Source organism: Ursus arctos, unplaced genomic scaffold (genome assembly GCF_023065955.2).
Source record: "Ursus arctos isolate Adak ecotype North America unplaced genomic scaffold, UrsArc2.0 scaffold_20, whole genome shotgun sequence".
In the NCBI taxonomy this organism is placed as follows: domain Eukaryota; kingdom Metazoa; phylum Chordata; class Mammalia; order Carnivora; family Ursidae; genus Ursus; species Ursus arctos.
This window is the reverse complement of record NW_026622875.1, coordinates 22,914,099-22,931,326: the sequence shown is the minus strand read 5'-3', so window position 1 is coordinate 22,931,326 and position 17,228 is coordinate 22,914,099. Positions and strand designations below refer to the sequence as shown.

The window sequence follows — 17,228 nt, the reverse complement described above, 5'->3', positions numbered from 1 at the left end:
GTTGTACCAGTTATATTCCCACCTCTAGAATTAAAATTCCCACTGCTCCTCATTCTCACCAGTGTATGGTATTATTAGGCTTTTAAGATGTTTTTAACTTTGATATGTGTGAAAGGGTACCTCTTTTGGTCTGTTCAGGTTTTGCTATAATAAAATACCATGAACGGGCAGCTTACGACCAACAGTTTATCTCTCCCGGTTCTGGAGGCTGGGAGTCTGAGGTCTGGGCGACAGTGCCTTCCAGGGAGGGTCTTCTGGGCTGCCGTCTCCTCCTATTTTCACATGGCAAAAGGGGTTCTGGAGCTCCGTGGGAGTGGGGTGGGAGCTAATCCCAGCACTCCTGACCCAGTCACCACCCCAAAGGCCCCACCTCCACATACCATCACCTTAGGGGTTAGGTTTCAACATATGAATACTGGAGAGACACAAACATTCAGACTAGAGCAGTATCTTTTTATTGTTTTAAATTTCTATTTCCCTGCTGACATGTAAGATATTGAGCATCTTTTTGTGTGTTTATTTGACTTTCAGATTTAGTTTTGTACGAATTGCCAGTTTATAAATTTCCCCTAGTTTCTTAATTGCTTAGTTCATTCTTATTGTTTTGTAGGAATTCTTCATATAATCTGGTACCAGTCCTTTGTTAGTTATAGGGTTGCAAGTATCAATTTTCCCGTCACAGTTTCACATTTCACTTTATTTATGGTATCTTCTAATGAACAAAAGTTCTTAATTTTAATGTACTGAATGTATCAATACTTTCTTCATGATTTGTGCTTTTTGTTTTGCATTTAAGAGATTTTTTCCCCTTACCTTGCAAGCCATAACAAACATTCCAAAATTTCTTCTACAATTTGTAATTTTGCTTTTTTCAGATAAAGACTTTGTTCCATCTGGAGTTCTTTTATCACCATTGATGGAGTGTCCATCCTTTCCTTCACTGACTTCTAAGCACATACTAAGTTCTTATACACGTATTCATCTGTTTCCAGGCTCTCTACTCTGTCCTATTTCTTTCTTTGTCTGTTGTTTCTGCAACATCATGCTATCCCAGGTACTATCACTGTCCATTGTGTAACTTTTTGTGTCGCATGCTAAACTGAAAAGTCTTCAGACTTGTTTCTTTTCCAAGATAGGTATTAAATACAATTATTTCTAAATGCCATGCTAGCTTCATTCTGTGTTATTATATAGTATTTTCACTATTGTTTAGTTCTTAATGTTTTTTAATTTAAAATTTTATTTTCTCTTTGAGCTATTAACCATTTAGAAGTTTTCCCCTCCATTTCCAAATATGTGAGCATTTTAAAACATTTTTTGTTATTGTGTTTTAGCATAATGGTGATAAAAAAATGTTGTCTACATAATGTAGACACCTTACTATTTGTTGACACTTGCTTTGTAAATATACAATTTATGTTTGAAAATCAAATCATCTACTTTAATTGTTCATTGCTGGGCTTAAATTGGCCCATTAGAGCAGAATTGCTCATTGTCGCATTGTTCAGATGTATTCTATTCTTACTAAATTTTACAGGCTTGACCTACAAATTACAAAATGAAGCATCTTTTATTGTGATTGTGAATTCATGAATCTTGTGATTCTGTAAATTTTTGCTTTATGTATTTTGAGGCTATGTTATTAAGTATGAGGAAGATTAGAACTATTATTTCCTCCTGGCAAATTTAACATTTTATCTTTATGCAGTGACTCTCATTGTTTTTAGTAAAACTTTTTTATACACACATATAAATATAAATACACACACTGTGACTTCCAACTTTTCTCTGTACTTATATTTTAGGTGTTTCATTTGTAAACAACTTATGACAGCATTTTAAAAATACCTAATAGGTAAGTTTATTCCTTTCATATTTAGTAATGACATATTTGGGTTTATTACATCAATGTATTTTGTTCTAACAAATATGCCTTTCCTTTGCATATTCTTTATTCCTTTACTGTCATTTATCAACGTGATCGGGTTTTCTTCCATCCCTTCCTTTTTTCTAATAATTTGGAAATTACTTGTTCTGTATCTAATCTTTAACTGCTTACCCTTAAAATTTGAACAAGAACACCTGGTGAGCATCTAAATGTCATCTGCATCTCCGTTCTACTTCAGAACAATACAGGAAGCCTAGAATATTCTAACTCTGATCTCTCCATTCTAGTCCATGTTATTTTTGCCCAGTGTTTTCTTGCGATTTTGTTTATATACCATGCAAATTGCTCATCATTTTAGCTAATGTTTTTATTTTTTGGTTTAAATCTTGTTTAGATCTATCTGCATGTTTTTTATCGTTCTCTATTCCTCGTTTGATCTTAGAGTTTCCTTCCACGAGGGCCCGCTAGAAAACTATCACTGGGTATCTGAAAATGTCTTTATTTCATATTCACTTCTAAATAACAGTTCAGGTATTTAAATAATTTATTAATTATAGACATGTATTAAGCACTTTGGAGATACAGGCATCGAATCAGTTTCTAGGAAGAGTTTAAAAGAAGCCCTAATCTCCATTTGTAAAGTACAAAATTTCATATTCATGGATATGAATTGTGTTCTATAAATCCTCAGAATCCTTAATCATTGTTTGTGTAACTGCTCTTTGAAAACCCTTTGTGCTGTCTCCCTCTCTTCTAAGTTGTTGCAGTATTAAATTGACCTTTAGACCAATTTTAGGGAAATGTATTTAGTTTGGATTTTAGTAGTCTGATTTAAGAGTACTCATCCTCAAACTCTAAATCCAAAAAATAGCTTAATATTTTTTTACAGTGATACCGGTTTCCAGTGTTCAGTCGCCCATGAACTAAAGCAGGAATAGAGCCCCACTTTGCCATTTCAGTAAGGCTCTGGTTTTTCATGTCCTTCAACTCTTCCGCCAGCGAATACCTACCGTTTATCACGAGCCATCCATGCAACACTGTTTTTGACATTCCCAGGTGTCGTAGAACATCGAGCGAAGATGATATAATATATCCTGTCCCCTTTGGACACGTGATTCACTACACATAACCATGCTAACTTGGAAAAAATTTCTTAAATATTGAGAAATTGAAAGACATGAAACTTGAAAATTACTTTGGTGTAATGATTTCCTTGGCACAGTCTGGGGAGTTGGCTGTCGGCCTCAGACTGGAAACCTTTGAAAAGGGAGCAGGTATGAGTAGACTCTTTTTCTGGATTAGGAAAGCAACGAAATGCTGTCCCATTACTTCTCTATCACAGAGACTTCTCCATTGGGATGTTTTGTGTAGAAGGCATTTCCTGACTCTTACTTCAGTCTACTCCAGGTATTAGAAGCAACTGGCATTTGTATACTTATTAACCCCCATTATGTAAGTGGGCATGGTATAGAGAAAGAACTCTGGACCAGGACTCAAGACAGCTAGAACCTAGCCCAGGCTGTGTGACCTTAGGCCAGGGGTGTGACCTCTATTCACTTCCATTTCTTCATGTATAAAATAAAAACAGTTTCTGCACTACCAACCCCTCAAGATACTCTCTTATTTTCTAGCACCACCCCACCATTAAGAATATTTTGGATTTTCCAGCAAAATGCTCAGGCTACATGAAAATATCAGTTCTATATTTTTTTTTATAAGAAGAGTGTACATTTCAGTGGTTTTGCAATACATTGGTGAAATAGTCAGAGAAGAGTGATGCAGAAATAATCACTCTGCTCCGGGAAGGTCAACCGCTTATTCATTCAATAACTATCTAGCACCCATGTGCCAGGCACATGAGGCTCTCCTCTCCTAAAATCTGTCTTCTATTGGGAAGAGACAAGAAAAAAATGAGCAAGTAAATTCATAAGAAAATACCTGGGGAGGTGACAGATAAGATGAGACCTGAATGTCATGTGATGGTCAGAGGGAAGTACAATCCCAGAAAAGGGTTCAGCCTCAAGGCAGAGAAGAGCTTGTCATGTTCAAAAGAGCAAAGGCCAACGGACAAGGAGAGAGTGGTCTGAGAAGCAAGCGGGAACAGACCAAATAGGGCTTGGTGAGTTAGCCTAAAATGGTTTTTGTTTTACTTCAAATATGATGGAGAGTGTCTGGAGGATTTTAAGATAAACATGTACTGGGGAGTTAGGAGAGACATATATTGGAGGTAGGACTGAGTGGGCTATGTGGGGAGGGAGAGGGAGGCTGGAGGTAGTTGGGTTCCTTTCCTAGGGCTGCCACAACATAGTGCTACAGACTGGATGGCTTAAATAACCTATTTTCTCGCAATTCTGATGGCTAGAGTCTGAGATGGAGATGTTGGCAAGGTCGGTTTCTTCTGAGGCCTTTCCTTTTGGCTTGTAGACGGCTGTCTTCTCCCTGCATCCTCACAGGGTCTTCCCTCTGTCACGTGTGTGGCCAAATTTCCTTTTCTAATAAGTACACCAGTGATATTGGATTAAGGCCCATCCTAGTGACCTCGGTTTACCTTAATTACCTCTTTAAAGACCCTCTCTATAGATACAGTCACATTCTGAGGTGTTGGGGGTTAGGACTTCAACATATGAATTGGGGGGGGGGGTTCAATTCAACCCACAGCAGTGGAGGCTATAGTGTGAGCAAATGTGTAGGAGGCATGGTTGGCACAGACCTTTTTGACAGACAGTGAAAACAGCAGCCAGATGCATAGTTTACACATAATGGAAGTCAAGTTATCAATGGAGGCGAAAGCCAGGCTGCTAAGAGTCTTGACCTTCTGCTATGGGTCTTGGGAGCCTTGGAGGATATCTGAGTAGTGGGGGAGGGCTGAGTATCCATAATTAAGTAGCTGGTTGTGTGAACACCAGGTAGAAAAACCCAGCACCTAGAGCCATGGTGACAGGTGGACAGATTGGCTTATTTGGCAGGACAAAATATAACTTCAGAGGCAGATAGACCTCAGTTCAAATCCCATCTCCTTCATTTGTAGCAGTATGTGGTGGTTAATTTTATGTGTCAACTTGACTGGGCCATGGGGTATTCTGGGTGCTCCTGTGAGGGTGTTTCTAGATGAGATTAACATTTCAATCAGTAGACTAAATAAGGCAGATGGCCTTCCTAATGTGGGCGGCCCTCTTCCAATCAATTTAAGGCCTGAATAAAACAAAAAGCCTGATCCTCCCAGAGTAAGAGAGGGTTCTTCTTGCCTGACTGCCTTTCAACTGGGACACTGGTTTTTGCCTGCTTTTGGACTTGAACTAAAATATCAGCTCTTCCTGGGTCTCAAGGCTGTCAGCTTTTGGACTGAAACTACACCATTGGTTCTCCTGGTCCCCAGGCTCTCAGACTAGGACTACAACTATACCACTGACTCTCCTGGGTGTCCGGGACCTAGATCTTGGGACTTATTAGCCTCCATGATTACATGAGCCAATTCCTTATAATAAGTCAATCCCTTTCTCTCTATATTTATCATCTATCTATCTACCTATTATTTTTCTATCAGATACAGATATTTGTATCTGTATATCTGTCTCTCTCTCCCTCTATCCCATTGGTTCCATTTCTCTGGTGAGCCCTGACTAATACACAGTATAACTTAATCTCTTTGAGCCTTAGTTTCCCTGAGTGTCTGATGGGAGGAATAAATCACCTTCCAGAGCTATGGGAGGACTAAATGAGGGGATGTATATAATGTCTGGCTCATAGTACGTGCTCAATAAATGATAGGTTCCTTCCTGTCCCCTTTGGTGGAACGAAGCCCACAAATGGCAGAGCACGTAGACATAAGTACTCACAGCACATCTGAACTGCTCTGGCAATGCATGGGGGCTGGTGCTTTCCTCGGCAGTGTTGGCAAAGGTGCTGATGGTGCTTGAGTTGGTGTGGTTCCATGTGTGTCCACAGATGTCCACATTTTGCCTGCATGGAAAACACCAAATACTGTACTAAGGATCAGGAAAAACGCCACCGTGTGGCCCTGGGTGAGTTTCCACTTTCACTGTGGATAGCTCGGCTTACTCTGTCTCTACCATCTGGCAGGGAAAGGATTCAGCTCTTCACAGTTCATTAAACCTTACAACAATCTTGTTGCATTAGTCCTAGTTTGTAGCTGAGGGAACTGAGGTCCAGAGTAAGTAGCTTTCCTGAGTCATACATGGTTAGAAAATGGTAGAGCTGGGTTTGGAATCTAGCTTTGTTCGATTCTGGAAGTCACCCTCTTCGCACAAAGCTCTTCTGGTTCCTCTTCTTGGCTTCCACAAGTCTCCACATTTGAGCTTTGTAGTGGGACAAATCACACAGGGCTTACCTCAGCATACTTTCCTGTCCCCTGTCTTTGTTGTAGGGAACAAATGAAAATAAGTATGTTCCAGTTATCCCTGCCCCAAAACTTGGTGGCATAAACAACCATTTTATTGCACTCATGGATTTTGTGGGCCAGGGATTTGGGCAGAGCATAGTGGAAATGTCTTCACTCTATTCCATGATGTCTGAGGCCTCAGCCAAGAAGATCCAAACAGCTGGAGGGGAATCAGCAGCTAAGAAATGGAATTATATGAAGGTTCCGGGATGACTCAAATGTTGGACTCAGCTGGGGCTGTCAGCACACCTGCATGTGGCCTTCTTACATGGCTTGAGATCCACACAACAGCCTCAGGGCAGCTGGACTTTGTACCTGGTGGCTCCAGGCTCCAAAAGTGAGCATCCTAGTGAGAAAGGCAGAAGCTGCATTGCCTTTATGATCTAGTCTGGGAAGTCACATAACATCACTTCTGCTGAATTCTGTGGGAAGAAGCCGTCACAAATCTGCTCAGATTCAAGGGCTGAAGAGAGAGATTCTATCCCTCAATGGGAGAAGTGTCACTGGATTTTTATGGCTGTGGTTTTTGTTGTTGTTGTTTTTTTTTTAAACCACCACAGGGTATACAAGTCCAAGGGAAGTATAGGAGAGTATACTGGAATAATTCCTTGCTATAATCAATGACATATTTGTTTTTAGTCAGGGCATTCTGCCTTGCCAAGCATAAAACACTCATGTCTAAATAGTGTTGAACATGAACTGGATTTGGTCACGAACAAGCTTGTCTTGCTTTTTCCTGAAGAGAAATGCCTAAACTTTAAAAAGCTCCTTTGGCAGCAGCAGTGTCTGCACTAGCATCAAAACATCTGAGAGATGTTGAAAATTCTGTAACCTGTCCAATTGCTTGTGGGTCATGAAGACCTGGCTTTGCCTGCAAAGATGGGGGAGGGGAGCCGTAAATGGCTCCAGTTCTTTAAGTATCAGATTTTCAACCTTTTTTTTTAAAGTTAAGTACTTTTAATTGAATTAAATTAAAAACGGAAAGCCTCTGTTTAATTTTCTTTTTAGAAATAAGTTTCCATAAGCTGCTATAATTTATTTATTTTGTTTACCCAGTTTAAATTATTCAGGGGCTGTGTTTTGGTGCTTAATTGGGCAAAGCATTAATGACCCTGGTGAAAATGAGAGGGTTTGGCTGTGCTTATGTCAGGCCTGTTCCTGTTAGATTCTATTCTATCCTATTAAAAACTATTGACCCAAATAAATTGTCTGAGATTCATTACTGCACCACCAGGTGGGACCCTGGGCTTGGGGCTTAAAGTGACCAAGGACTTACATCATCCTGCTCACCATTTTTTGAGCCTGGCCTTTAAAGGAACATGCACCAATAGCAAGTCAAAAATAAAGGGTAGGGCCTCAGCAAATTCGGAGACTTGTATTTATATTGTATTTATTACTCAGAGGTGATGGTGGATAAAGATGAAAAAATAAATCGCCAAAGCTATCTTTTCTCATATGAAACCATTTTCCACTGCTTACTTTTTCTATACGCCTTTCTCAAAACAATGATGTGTGGGAGAAAGATGGAATTTGGAATTAGGCAGACATGAATTCATATTCTGCATAATTATGTGAATGTAGATAAGTTACTCAAACTTTCTAAGCCAGTAATCTGGTTATAATAAAATAGAAGAAAAGAATACCTGCTGTTGCAAGGATTAAATGAAGTATGGAATGTCAAACCCCCACTGTAAAGCCTGGCACCATATGACGCATGAACTGTTGGGCGGTTTTACCCGCTCTCTGCATCTGCAGTGGTCCAGCAGTGCTCCACACAGATGACATGGACTTGAACTTCTTGTGGCCTGAGTATTTCCAAGGCTGAACTTACTCACTTTCATCCCATCAGCCAGGTTGGTGCCTTTCTCCCAAACAAAACAGAGTTATGAGTGGCATTTCAGTGACTTGGGAAAATAGGGATAAGAGGAGGACATTTTTATATTTATTGAACATTGACTATGTGCCAGGCAACATACTGAATATTTCACATACATTTTCTCATTTACTTCTTGAAATGACTTATGAAGTAGGTCTAATGCTTCTTAACCAACCCCCCCCACCTCTACCCCCTGCCCCAAACATAGCAGCTTAATACAACAACCATTTATTATTGTTTATGAGTCAGCTGGGCAGTTCTGATGTGGGCCAGGTGTGGCTGATCTTGCTGGGCTCGCTCATGTAACTGTGGTCAGCTGGTGGGTCAATTGTTCCTGACTTGGCTGGCTGGATAGCTCAGCTGTGCTCCATATGACCTCTCACCCTCCTGCAGCTTACCCTGGACTTGTTCTTATGATGGTGGCAGGGGTCCAAGAAAGGAAAAGGAAACATGCATGTGACTGTACTACTGGCCAAAGCAAGTTGTATGGCTAAGCTCTAAGTTGGGGTAGGACTGCATATCCAAAGGGAATGGATTTAGGGAGACATGAACAAATGGGGGCCACTAGTGAACTTCATCTCCCTCAAAAGGCATTGTTATTAACCCCATTTGTAGAGGAGGAGATAGAGGCTAGTAATACTGTGTCTTTTGGTCACTGGCCTGCTCCCTGTGTCTCTCTGTTGTGTTCTTTCTTGGTGATCTAGGTGGGATGGGGATGTTTTCCAATCAGCTGTATTTTCTCTTCTTTCTCATTATTTAGTCTGTATTTGAAATCTCATGTAAAATTTTTGGGACTAACCAATGGATCCTAATGAAACCCTGTAGAATGATATCAAGGGTTAGTGCAGGTAAGTCATTAAAGTAAGTCTAATGGTTAGAGAAAATGAAGGAGAGGCAAATATGTAATTGGACGGAGTGTAAATGGAAAAAATGAGACGAATTTATATTTCTCCTATATTGGCTGGTTTCCTTGATTTTGCCTGGGTCAGCTTACCCTTCTTGCCATCCTTTCTAGATTTGGATACCAAGTCTGAAAAAAGCAAGATTCTGGTGTTGGCCTAGGGCATTTATTAGCTCTTTGATCTTGGGCAAGGAAGTTACCTAACATACCTGGAGCCTCTATTTCCTCATGTGTGAAATGGGAATAATAGCTCTGATGTTGGTTGTACACGCTAAAGGAGACCTGCAGGTGAAGTACCCTGCCTGGTCTGAGCCTGTTTGCAGCCGCTGTGATTCACTGCTGACCCTCCCCCCCTCGCCAAGCACCTCTCGGTGCCTGGAAATGCAGGGGAGTTGGCCTTCACAACTGCCGTGGCTCTGGGTGAGCTGCCAGGGCGGCGCAGAAAGGCTGAGCAGCATGAGGGCTGTTAATGGATTTTATGGCTTTGTTGAGCACCCCAAACAACAGTTATTAATTATAGGATGCTGTTTAGACACTGTTGCAATATATACATTTTGTTAATTGATTTGTATAGGCTCATATCTAGCAACATAAAGAATGTGCAGGACCATAACATTTACAAAGCATTGTAATTGCCTTTTACTGCCCTCTCTCGCTTCTCAGATGGGAAACAAAGGCTTTGAGGAGAGGACAGACAAGTCTTTTTTGTCACTGGACCTTTAATGTCTAGTCCAGTGCCCAGTGGCAGGATAATACAATCTGTCTAGGTGCTCAGTAAATGTGTTGAATAAATGAATAACTTGTTTCTATATTTCTATTTATTCCTTATGAACCCTGAATTGTGATAGTGACACTGTATATATGCAAATATGGTAAAGGATTTATTCTGAGCCATTAATATTGAGTACTTTTATGAACCTTGCATGGCTTTGGGGTGGTGGGGGATCGACAAGACGTACGTGGCCCCTGCTCTCAGGGCAGTGACAATTACTCAATGGCATGAAATGTTACAAAGCATGACGTCAGGGGGCCCAGTCTTAGGTATGTGGAGAGACAACAGAAAGGTGGTAACTTCTTGCCTAGGTACCATACTGCAGGGAAGTTATGTCCCCACTGCTGGCCCAGAACCCCAAGTTTGCTTTTCGGATCTGGTCCATCAGCCTTTGAGAGCCGCGGCTGCTGCTGCACCTGCCTCCAAGATGGTGCGGAGTCTGGCCATTGCCCTCCAGGTCCAGGGAGATTTACCCTGCCTGGCAAGTCCAGAGCAGCGCTCGCGTTCTCCAGCTCTCGCGTGTGCCTGGCGCCCTCCCCAGACCAGGCGGCACAGAGCGTCCAGACGCCCGGCCAAGGGCAGGACTCGCAGCACGGCCGCCCGCCCCTCGGCACGGATGTCAGCTCCAAGGGCGTGGCAGGGCAGGGTCCCCTGCGCCCCACGGACGACGCGCAGGCCCCAGGTGACCACTTTCTGAGCGGCTCCGCCATCTCCTGAGGCAGTTTTGGAGACCCGGTCCGGGCGGGAGGGCTCCCCGCAGCCGCCCGCCGCGGTCCTCGGAGAGCCGAGTCCTGCTTGGAGCACGAGCGCCGGGGAGCGTGAGGACGCTGGAGGAAAGTTAGGGGTCGGGGCCGCGGAGCCGGGAGCGCGGAAGCAGAGCCGGTGTCCGCGTCTCATGAATATGCAGGAGCCACCTCCCTCCCTCCGTGACGTCACGGGCCGTCCCGGGGTGAGCGCCTGAGCCGCTCCGGGTCCGCGCCAGTGAGCGCGGCTGCTGCCGGCGAGAGAGCGGCGCGGCGGCGGGCAGCGGGCAGCGGAGGTCGAGCGCGGCGGCGCCCGAAGCGCACCCAGCAGGCAAAGCGAGGCGGCCGCGGCCGGGCGGGCACCCGCAGGCGAGAGCCCGCGCGGGCAGCAGGCGGCAGCTGCGGCTCGTTGACGGAGGCGGCGGCGAGGATGCTGACCGGGAGGCTGTGCTGGGTGCCTCTCCTGCTGGCGTTGGGCGTGGGGAGCGGCAGCGGCGGCGGCGGCGGGGGCAGCCGGCGGCGCCGCCTCCTCGCGGCTAAAGGTGGGTGCTGGGGAAGTTTCCTCCTCTCTGAGGAGGGAGGCAGGGCGGGCGTACGGGTGCTAGCGCGGGGACCCGGGCTCACGCTCGATTTGCACGCCCTCCTTTGCCGCAGCTCCCCTGGCCTCGGTGCGCTCGGGATCCCCGAAGTGAGCGCCCGGCGCCCGGGACCCGAGAGGCTCCTCCTGCAGACGCCGGCCCTACCCTGGGCGGGGTCCAGGCACGGGGGAGAAGGGGAGGTCTGCGGAGTCTGGACAACTTTGGGGTCTGTCTGTGGCGGGGTGGGGGTGTCGCGGGCCCCAGCCCGGGGGCTGCTTGAGCAGGGCTCGGGCGCCGGGTAGAAGAGGCAGTTGTCTGCTGCTGCCCTGAGGGAGGGAATCGGCGGCGGTGCCTTCAAAGGACGGAGCAGAGCGCGTCTCCGGCTCGGAGGCGGGTGGAAACTTGTAGCCTCCGGGGCAGCCCCCCCCTCCCGCTCGCCTCAGGCTCCCCTAGGGCAGCTGTGGCTCCCCTGAGAACGCGCACCCTCCGGGTGGGCCGCGGAGTCCGGAGAAGTGCGGGATGAGACGACTCACGCTGCCTCTCCGACTCGGCTCGGGCTCCAGCGGGCGGAGGCGCCCACCTGGCGCCCCTCCCCCGCCCACCCGCGGCGGTGGGAGATCCTGACCTCCCCGCTGCTCGCTCCCAGAAGGCAGCAAGGTCCTGGTGAACGCCCGGCGCTGTAAGGAGACAGTAAGCGGGCGAGCAGCGTACTTTGACAGCTGTCTGGGTGCAAGGGGAGGGCGCTGGGGTAGGGGCGACCGGAGGGCGGATCTGAAAGAGAAGGTCACGTGCTGACAGGACCATTCGGGGAGGGGAGAGGGAGGAGCAGAGAGAGAGAGCTGGGTGGCGGTGGGCGCTGAGGAGGCAGTAGCAGATCTGGGCTGGAGCGCCCAGCTTTTAGTGATAACTTGTTGATTCTTTGCGCTGTTGACGAGCAGGGTGTGCGCTTGACTTGGGGGCTGTGGCCAAATCTGGCAGGTAACGAGGAGGGGGGGAACCTGATCGCTGGAATCTTGTCGACCATCATCAGGGGATGGAAGGGTTTGCACCTGTAGATAAACAGGTTCCCTATTAGAGGCAACCTGATTTTGCAAGCTGGCTTTGAACGATAGCTTACCAGTGGCTCAGGGAAGGGATGTATACCAGGTTTAATTACTCTTGGAGGGTGAGGAGAGTGAAAGGTAGACAGTTTGCCTCCTCTGGACTTGAGGGATGGTCCCACAACTTGTGAATGATAATTTTGAGAAGAAAAGAGTTTCTGCTTATTCTCTAAACTTACGTTTTTGGTGACATGGTTTTGAAACTCATAAGCAGACCTCCTGTTTCTTTTCAGCAATTCAGTCCCCCCTCCCTTCTTGAGAAGCGGTTTCTTTTTTGAGAAGTCAAGGAAAAACTCATTATGAAAATATCTCAAAGCGTGGTAAAGGAGTCGCTAATACGAGGGATCATTCTGAGAGACTGTTGTTTTGGTAAAAAACAAGAATTAAAAACAATGAACTTCCAAACCTTTTGCCCTCCTTCCCCCATGTAGACACTTTGTTAAACAGAAAAATGACATGTTTTTGGAGATTTTCTCATCACCCTGTAGCAGAACAAATGGTATATTTATAAGCAGATGTCTGCAAACAGGGCTGCTCACAGCAAGTGAAGAAAAGGGAAAAGCTTGTTTGGGTAGAGGACCTGTATGGTTATGCATTGCGGAGTTCTCAGGTCAGAATAGAAAGCTTTGCAGAGATAAGAGAGAAAGATGAAAAAGAAAAAAATCCAGGCTCCCAGTGATTCACATGTATGTGTGCAATTACGTGTATTTTAATCAACACTTTTCCTCTTCCTCACTTAGAATATACTCATTTTATGGTGAAAACAAGCCATTTGTCTTTCCAATGTAAAAAGTTGATTGGCCCTAGACTGGTCAGAGTTGCTGTCTGAATCCCCCTTCTTCCTTCTTTCCCCTTCCAACCACTGGGGGGCTGCAAAGAGCGCTGTTAGCTGCATTTTTTTTTTTTTTTTTGAAAAAGACAAATGTGTAATAGTTGATCAAAACAGAGACATTTATAATGACACTTTAGTCGGTATTTACAGGACTGACTTTCCTTGTTACGATACACTTGCATTTTACGTTCCCAAATCTCACATAATCTCTGAAGAACACGTGCAACAGTAAAGGTAAGCTTCCTACTGCCACTGACTTTGCCGTTTCTAAGGCTCATATCGTTATTACTCCCATCATTGAAAAAGAGTCAGGGACACATGGGAAGAAGATTGAACAAAAAATAGCTTTCTTCCTGCATACAATTCTGTACTCCTGTGTAGAAGAAAATTGGGAATGTGGCTTCAAGCTGCCTGGCAGAGTTGAACACGCCCTCTGGACAACTGTCTAGAAACACACCTTCACGGCTTTGGGTTCCTGTAAGACTTTGTGTCTGTGGTGCAGTGGCTCATTTTGCCTTTTTATTCCTTGCTTCTTGCTGCAGGGAATTGAGCAGCTAATTCCATACAACTATTTGGGCGTTTTCACAGGGTCACTGAACTTTTAGTGCAAACATATTCCCAATTTCTGAAATAATCCAGTGGCCAGGCAGTTATTATAACCACTTCCCTCTACTCTTCTCTATCTTGGCTATTCAAAAAAGACAAACACTTCTTGGATTCCGTGAAAAGACCGGATTCCCTTCATCCTGAATCACCTGTGGTTACCGAGCCGGGATGTGCTCATGGATCCTCTAGACTATGTCTTCAGACTAGAAGGTCACCTTCCTCAGCCTAATCCCTACTGTTACTCATCACATGGTCAGGCTTAGACATGGCCTCCCCTAGGAAACTTTCCCCACTGGTCTCCCAGGCTGGTCACCCCCAGGACACTGTGATTTCCTCGGGCATGCCTGTGCTCCTTGGCTGGCCCAGCGCAGCTCTGTGAGGCTTGAGGGCTGGAATCTCATCCTGCCTCTCCTTGTCTCTCTAGGGCCACGTGGCTGCCTGGTCTCCAGGTGTAAGCTGAGCAGTCAGTAGTGATGGGCTTAGTGACTACACCTGTTTGCAATCGAGGTGCTCTTGTTTCTTGATGTAGATATTTGAGATGTTTTCTCCTCTCCTGTATAAAATAAAATTTGGATTTAGAGAAACCCGGCTTCTAATCCAAGTCTTACTGCTTCCTAGCTAGATAATCTTGGATAAATTAGCTAAGATTTTGAGCCTCAGTTTCCTTATCATAAAATAGGGATACAAAAATCTACCTTGCAAAGCGGTTGTCAGGAGAGGGCTTAGATATCATGTATCCAGTTCATGGCATGCAAATGGCACTAAATACATGGTGATTGTAATTACTGGTCACGTGAACACTGGGTTCTAGAGTCTGAGATTTAGTGAAATCCCCTTTTCTGGCCTCTTGGCAATTCAGTAGCTTTGTTCATATCTTCTCCCAGCCCAAGCTCTGTTCTGTCTCTTTGTGTGTGTGTGTGTGTGTGCACATGTATGTAGAAACACCGTGTATGAACGGAAGTGCACATTCACACACATTTGGCTTGAATTGTGAAAACATTTACCCCTCTCACTAGTCTATGGACGCCTTTGAGGCCAGGGCCCCCTTCTCATTCATCTCAAAAGCCCTGGCACTTAATGCAGCCAGAGTAGAGACTCAGTAATATGTGCTGTATAAGTAAATATATGTATCTATGCGGGCCAGCCCTGGAGGTGTGGGGCTTCTCATCTCTGGAGGAAGAGCATCTGTGGTTGATTTGTGCTGTTAGGAGAGGTCCCTGCCCAGTTAGCACTTTCCTCTCAGCTCTGCTATTCCAGGAAGCAGAGAAGCATTTTTGTTTTGCTTAAGACAACCTCTCTGATGATGCCTGTTTACATGGAAGAGGGTAACCCAAGGTATGATAACTAAATGGCAGCTTGAAACATGATTTTTATTATTTGTTGTCTGGCCCACCACTAACTGGCCCCTGTGGAAATGTTTCCATTGGCGTGGTAAGTTTGAGATGGAGAAGGCTGAATTAGGGGAAGACTGCTGAGCTCAAGACATTTACCGCGTACTCAGGACAGATGGTCGCCATCTTAACCAGGTGGGGCTGCTGTAATGAAAAAACCGGGCCCTGGGTGGCTTATAAGCAACCGCAATGTATTTTGCCCAGTCTGGAGGCTGGAAGTCTGAGATCGGGTTGGCAGGAGGGTTGTGTTCTGGTAAGAGCCTTTTCCAAGTTGCAGACTGCTGGCTTCTCATTGTACCCACACAGGGTAGAGAACAGAGAAGAAGCAGGCTTTCTCCTGACTTTTGTAAGAGTACTAATCCCATTGATGAGAGAGCTCCACCCTCATGGCCCCCTCCAACCCCAATCACCTTCCAAAGACCCCGCCTCCTCATGCCATTACTTGGGGGTTAGGGTTTCAGCATACGAATCTTGGGGGGACATAAACGTTTATAACAGTTGTGCTGTGGGCTTTGGGAGCATCAGGCAGAAGGCAGGGGGGGCACTGGTCAGAGAAGGGTGTCTTGGGTGAAAGGCCAACACAGACATGCACTGGGCCCTGTTCTTCAGCCTTATCAGCCAGTAGCTACTTCTCAGTCTTCTGTTATTCTCTGTGAGGGGAACAAAAAGATAAAGCAAGTTCCAGATATCAAAGAACTCATACTCTGTCTAAGGCAAACATCACACATGACGGGAACTATTGGAGAACTTCATAGCTGACGGGAAAAGGGTAGATTGTGCACTACAGACCTCAGAAAAATCTTGGAGGAAAGGAAGAAATTGGCAAGGATGGGAGAAGTCAGGAAAGAGTTACAGAGAAAATGAAAGGGGTGTTGATGGGTGAGTAGGCACTGTGTAAGCAGATAGGAGGGGGTAGGACGGTGAATGCAGGATGGTAAGAACGCACATGATTGGCACACAGGCGGGAGTGAAGAGGGAGCTCAGCCATGGCCAAATACATTTCTTTTTTTTCCTTTTCTTTTTTTCTAAGGGGGGAGGGGCAGAGGCAGAGGGGGAGAGAGAGGATCCGAAGCAGGATCCACGCCCAGCATAGAGCCTGACACAGGGCTTGATCTCAGGATGCTTAACCAACTGAGCCACCCAAGTGCCCCATTTTTTTTTTTAAGAGTGAGAGAATACATTTCTGTATGCAGATTACAGAGCTAATAAAAGAGTGAGTGTTTATTAAATGCATGCTATGCACCAGGTACTGTTTTCAGCATTTCCCACCTGTCAGTTGATTTGGTCTTAACCCCATTCCTATGATGCAGGTAGAATTGCTGTCCCATCTTTACAGAGGAGAAAACTGAGGCCCAGAGAAGTGAGGTAACTCACCCAAGGTCTCACAGCTTGGAGATTGTAGAACTGAGATTTGAACCCAGAACAGTGTGGTAGACATGGATTTATCACATCATGGGCTTACCTACCAGAGGGATGTGATGTCTGCTTTGGGAAGGGTCTGAGTAAGGTCAGAGAGGCTCTTACTCTGTCTGAGCCTCACTGTCTGAGAACATTTGGGTTTCACTACAAAATTGCTGAAAGAGTCAGTTTCTCTGCAAGCCTTATTCTCTGATTCACGTTGCCACAAGGAGTAAGCATGGCTTCTGGCTTCTGGTCCAGGCAGCTTGAAGCCTTCCTCACCTCCCGTCATGCTTGGCCTCAAGCAGAGAAGGCAGCTGTCTGCATTGTGTGGTCTGAAGTGTGCTTGCAGGGGTCTCCTGCACCAGAAAGAGCTCCCTCCAGGTCTTTCATTTTCGTTAAGCATGGCCCTCTCCTGACTCCTTTGTTAAGCAGGCAGGGTGAATAAAGGCTACCATAAACACTTTCAAGTATCTTAGATATATGGGGAGAATGAGGAGGGGATGCTGAAAAGTGAGTGTGGCAAGGGTGGGAGGAGATGGTATAGATGGAGTAGCAGGTACCTGACTACTCATAGGGCTGCCTTTTCTTCTCCTGTCATGGCATGATTATATATGTCAGTTGTTCTTTTCACCAATACCCATTTTATAGGTTGGTAAAGGAACCTCATAGGGCTTGTAGCAGCAGAGCCAGAAATCAGACCAAGGGGTCTTACTGCTTGTACGTGGTTGTAATCCAGCACCA

General features: G+C 45.4%; 1 protein-coding gene across 1 annotated transcript in view; it reads left to right on the top strand.

Annotated features, from left to right (window-relative positions):
- Positions 1-10,417: 10,417 nt before the first annotated feature.
- CLSTN2 (calsyntenin 2) overlaps positions 10,418-17,228 on the top strand; it is a 600,605-nt gene continuing 593,794 nt past the window's right edge. The window contains exon 1 of the mRNA XM_026497144.4: positions 10,418-11,121. Coding sequence (XP_026352929.2) covers positions 11,010-11,121 — 112 coding nt within the window. The 5' untranslated portion in view covers positions 10,418-11,009. The remainder of the gene's footprint in view (positions 11,122-17,228) is intronic.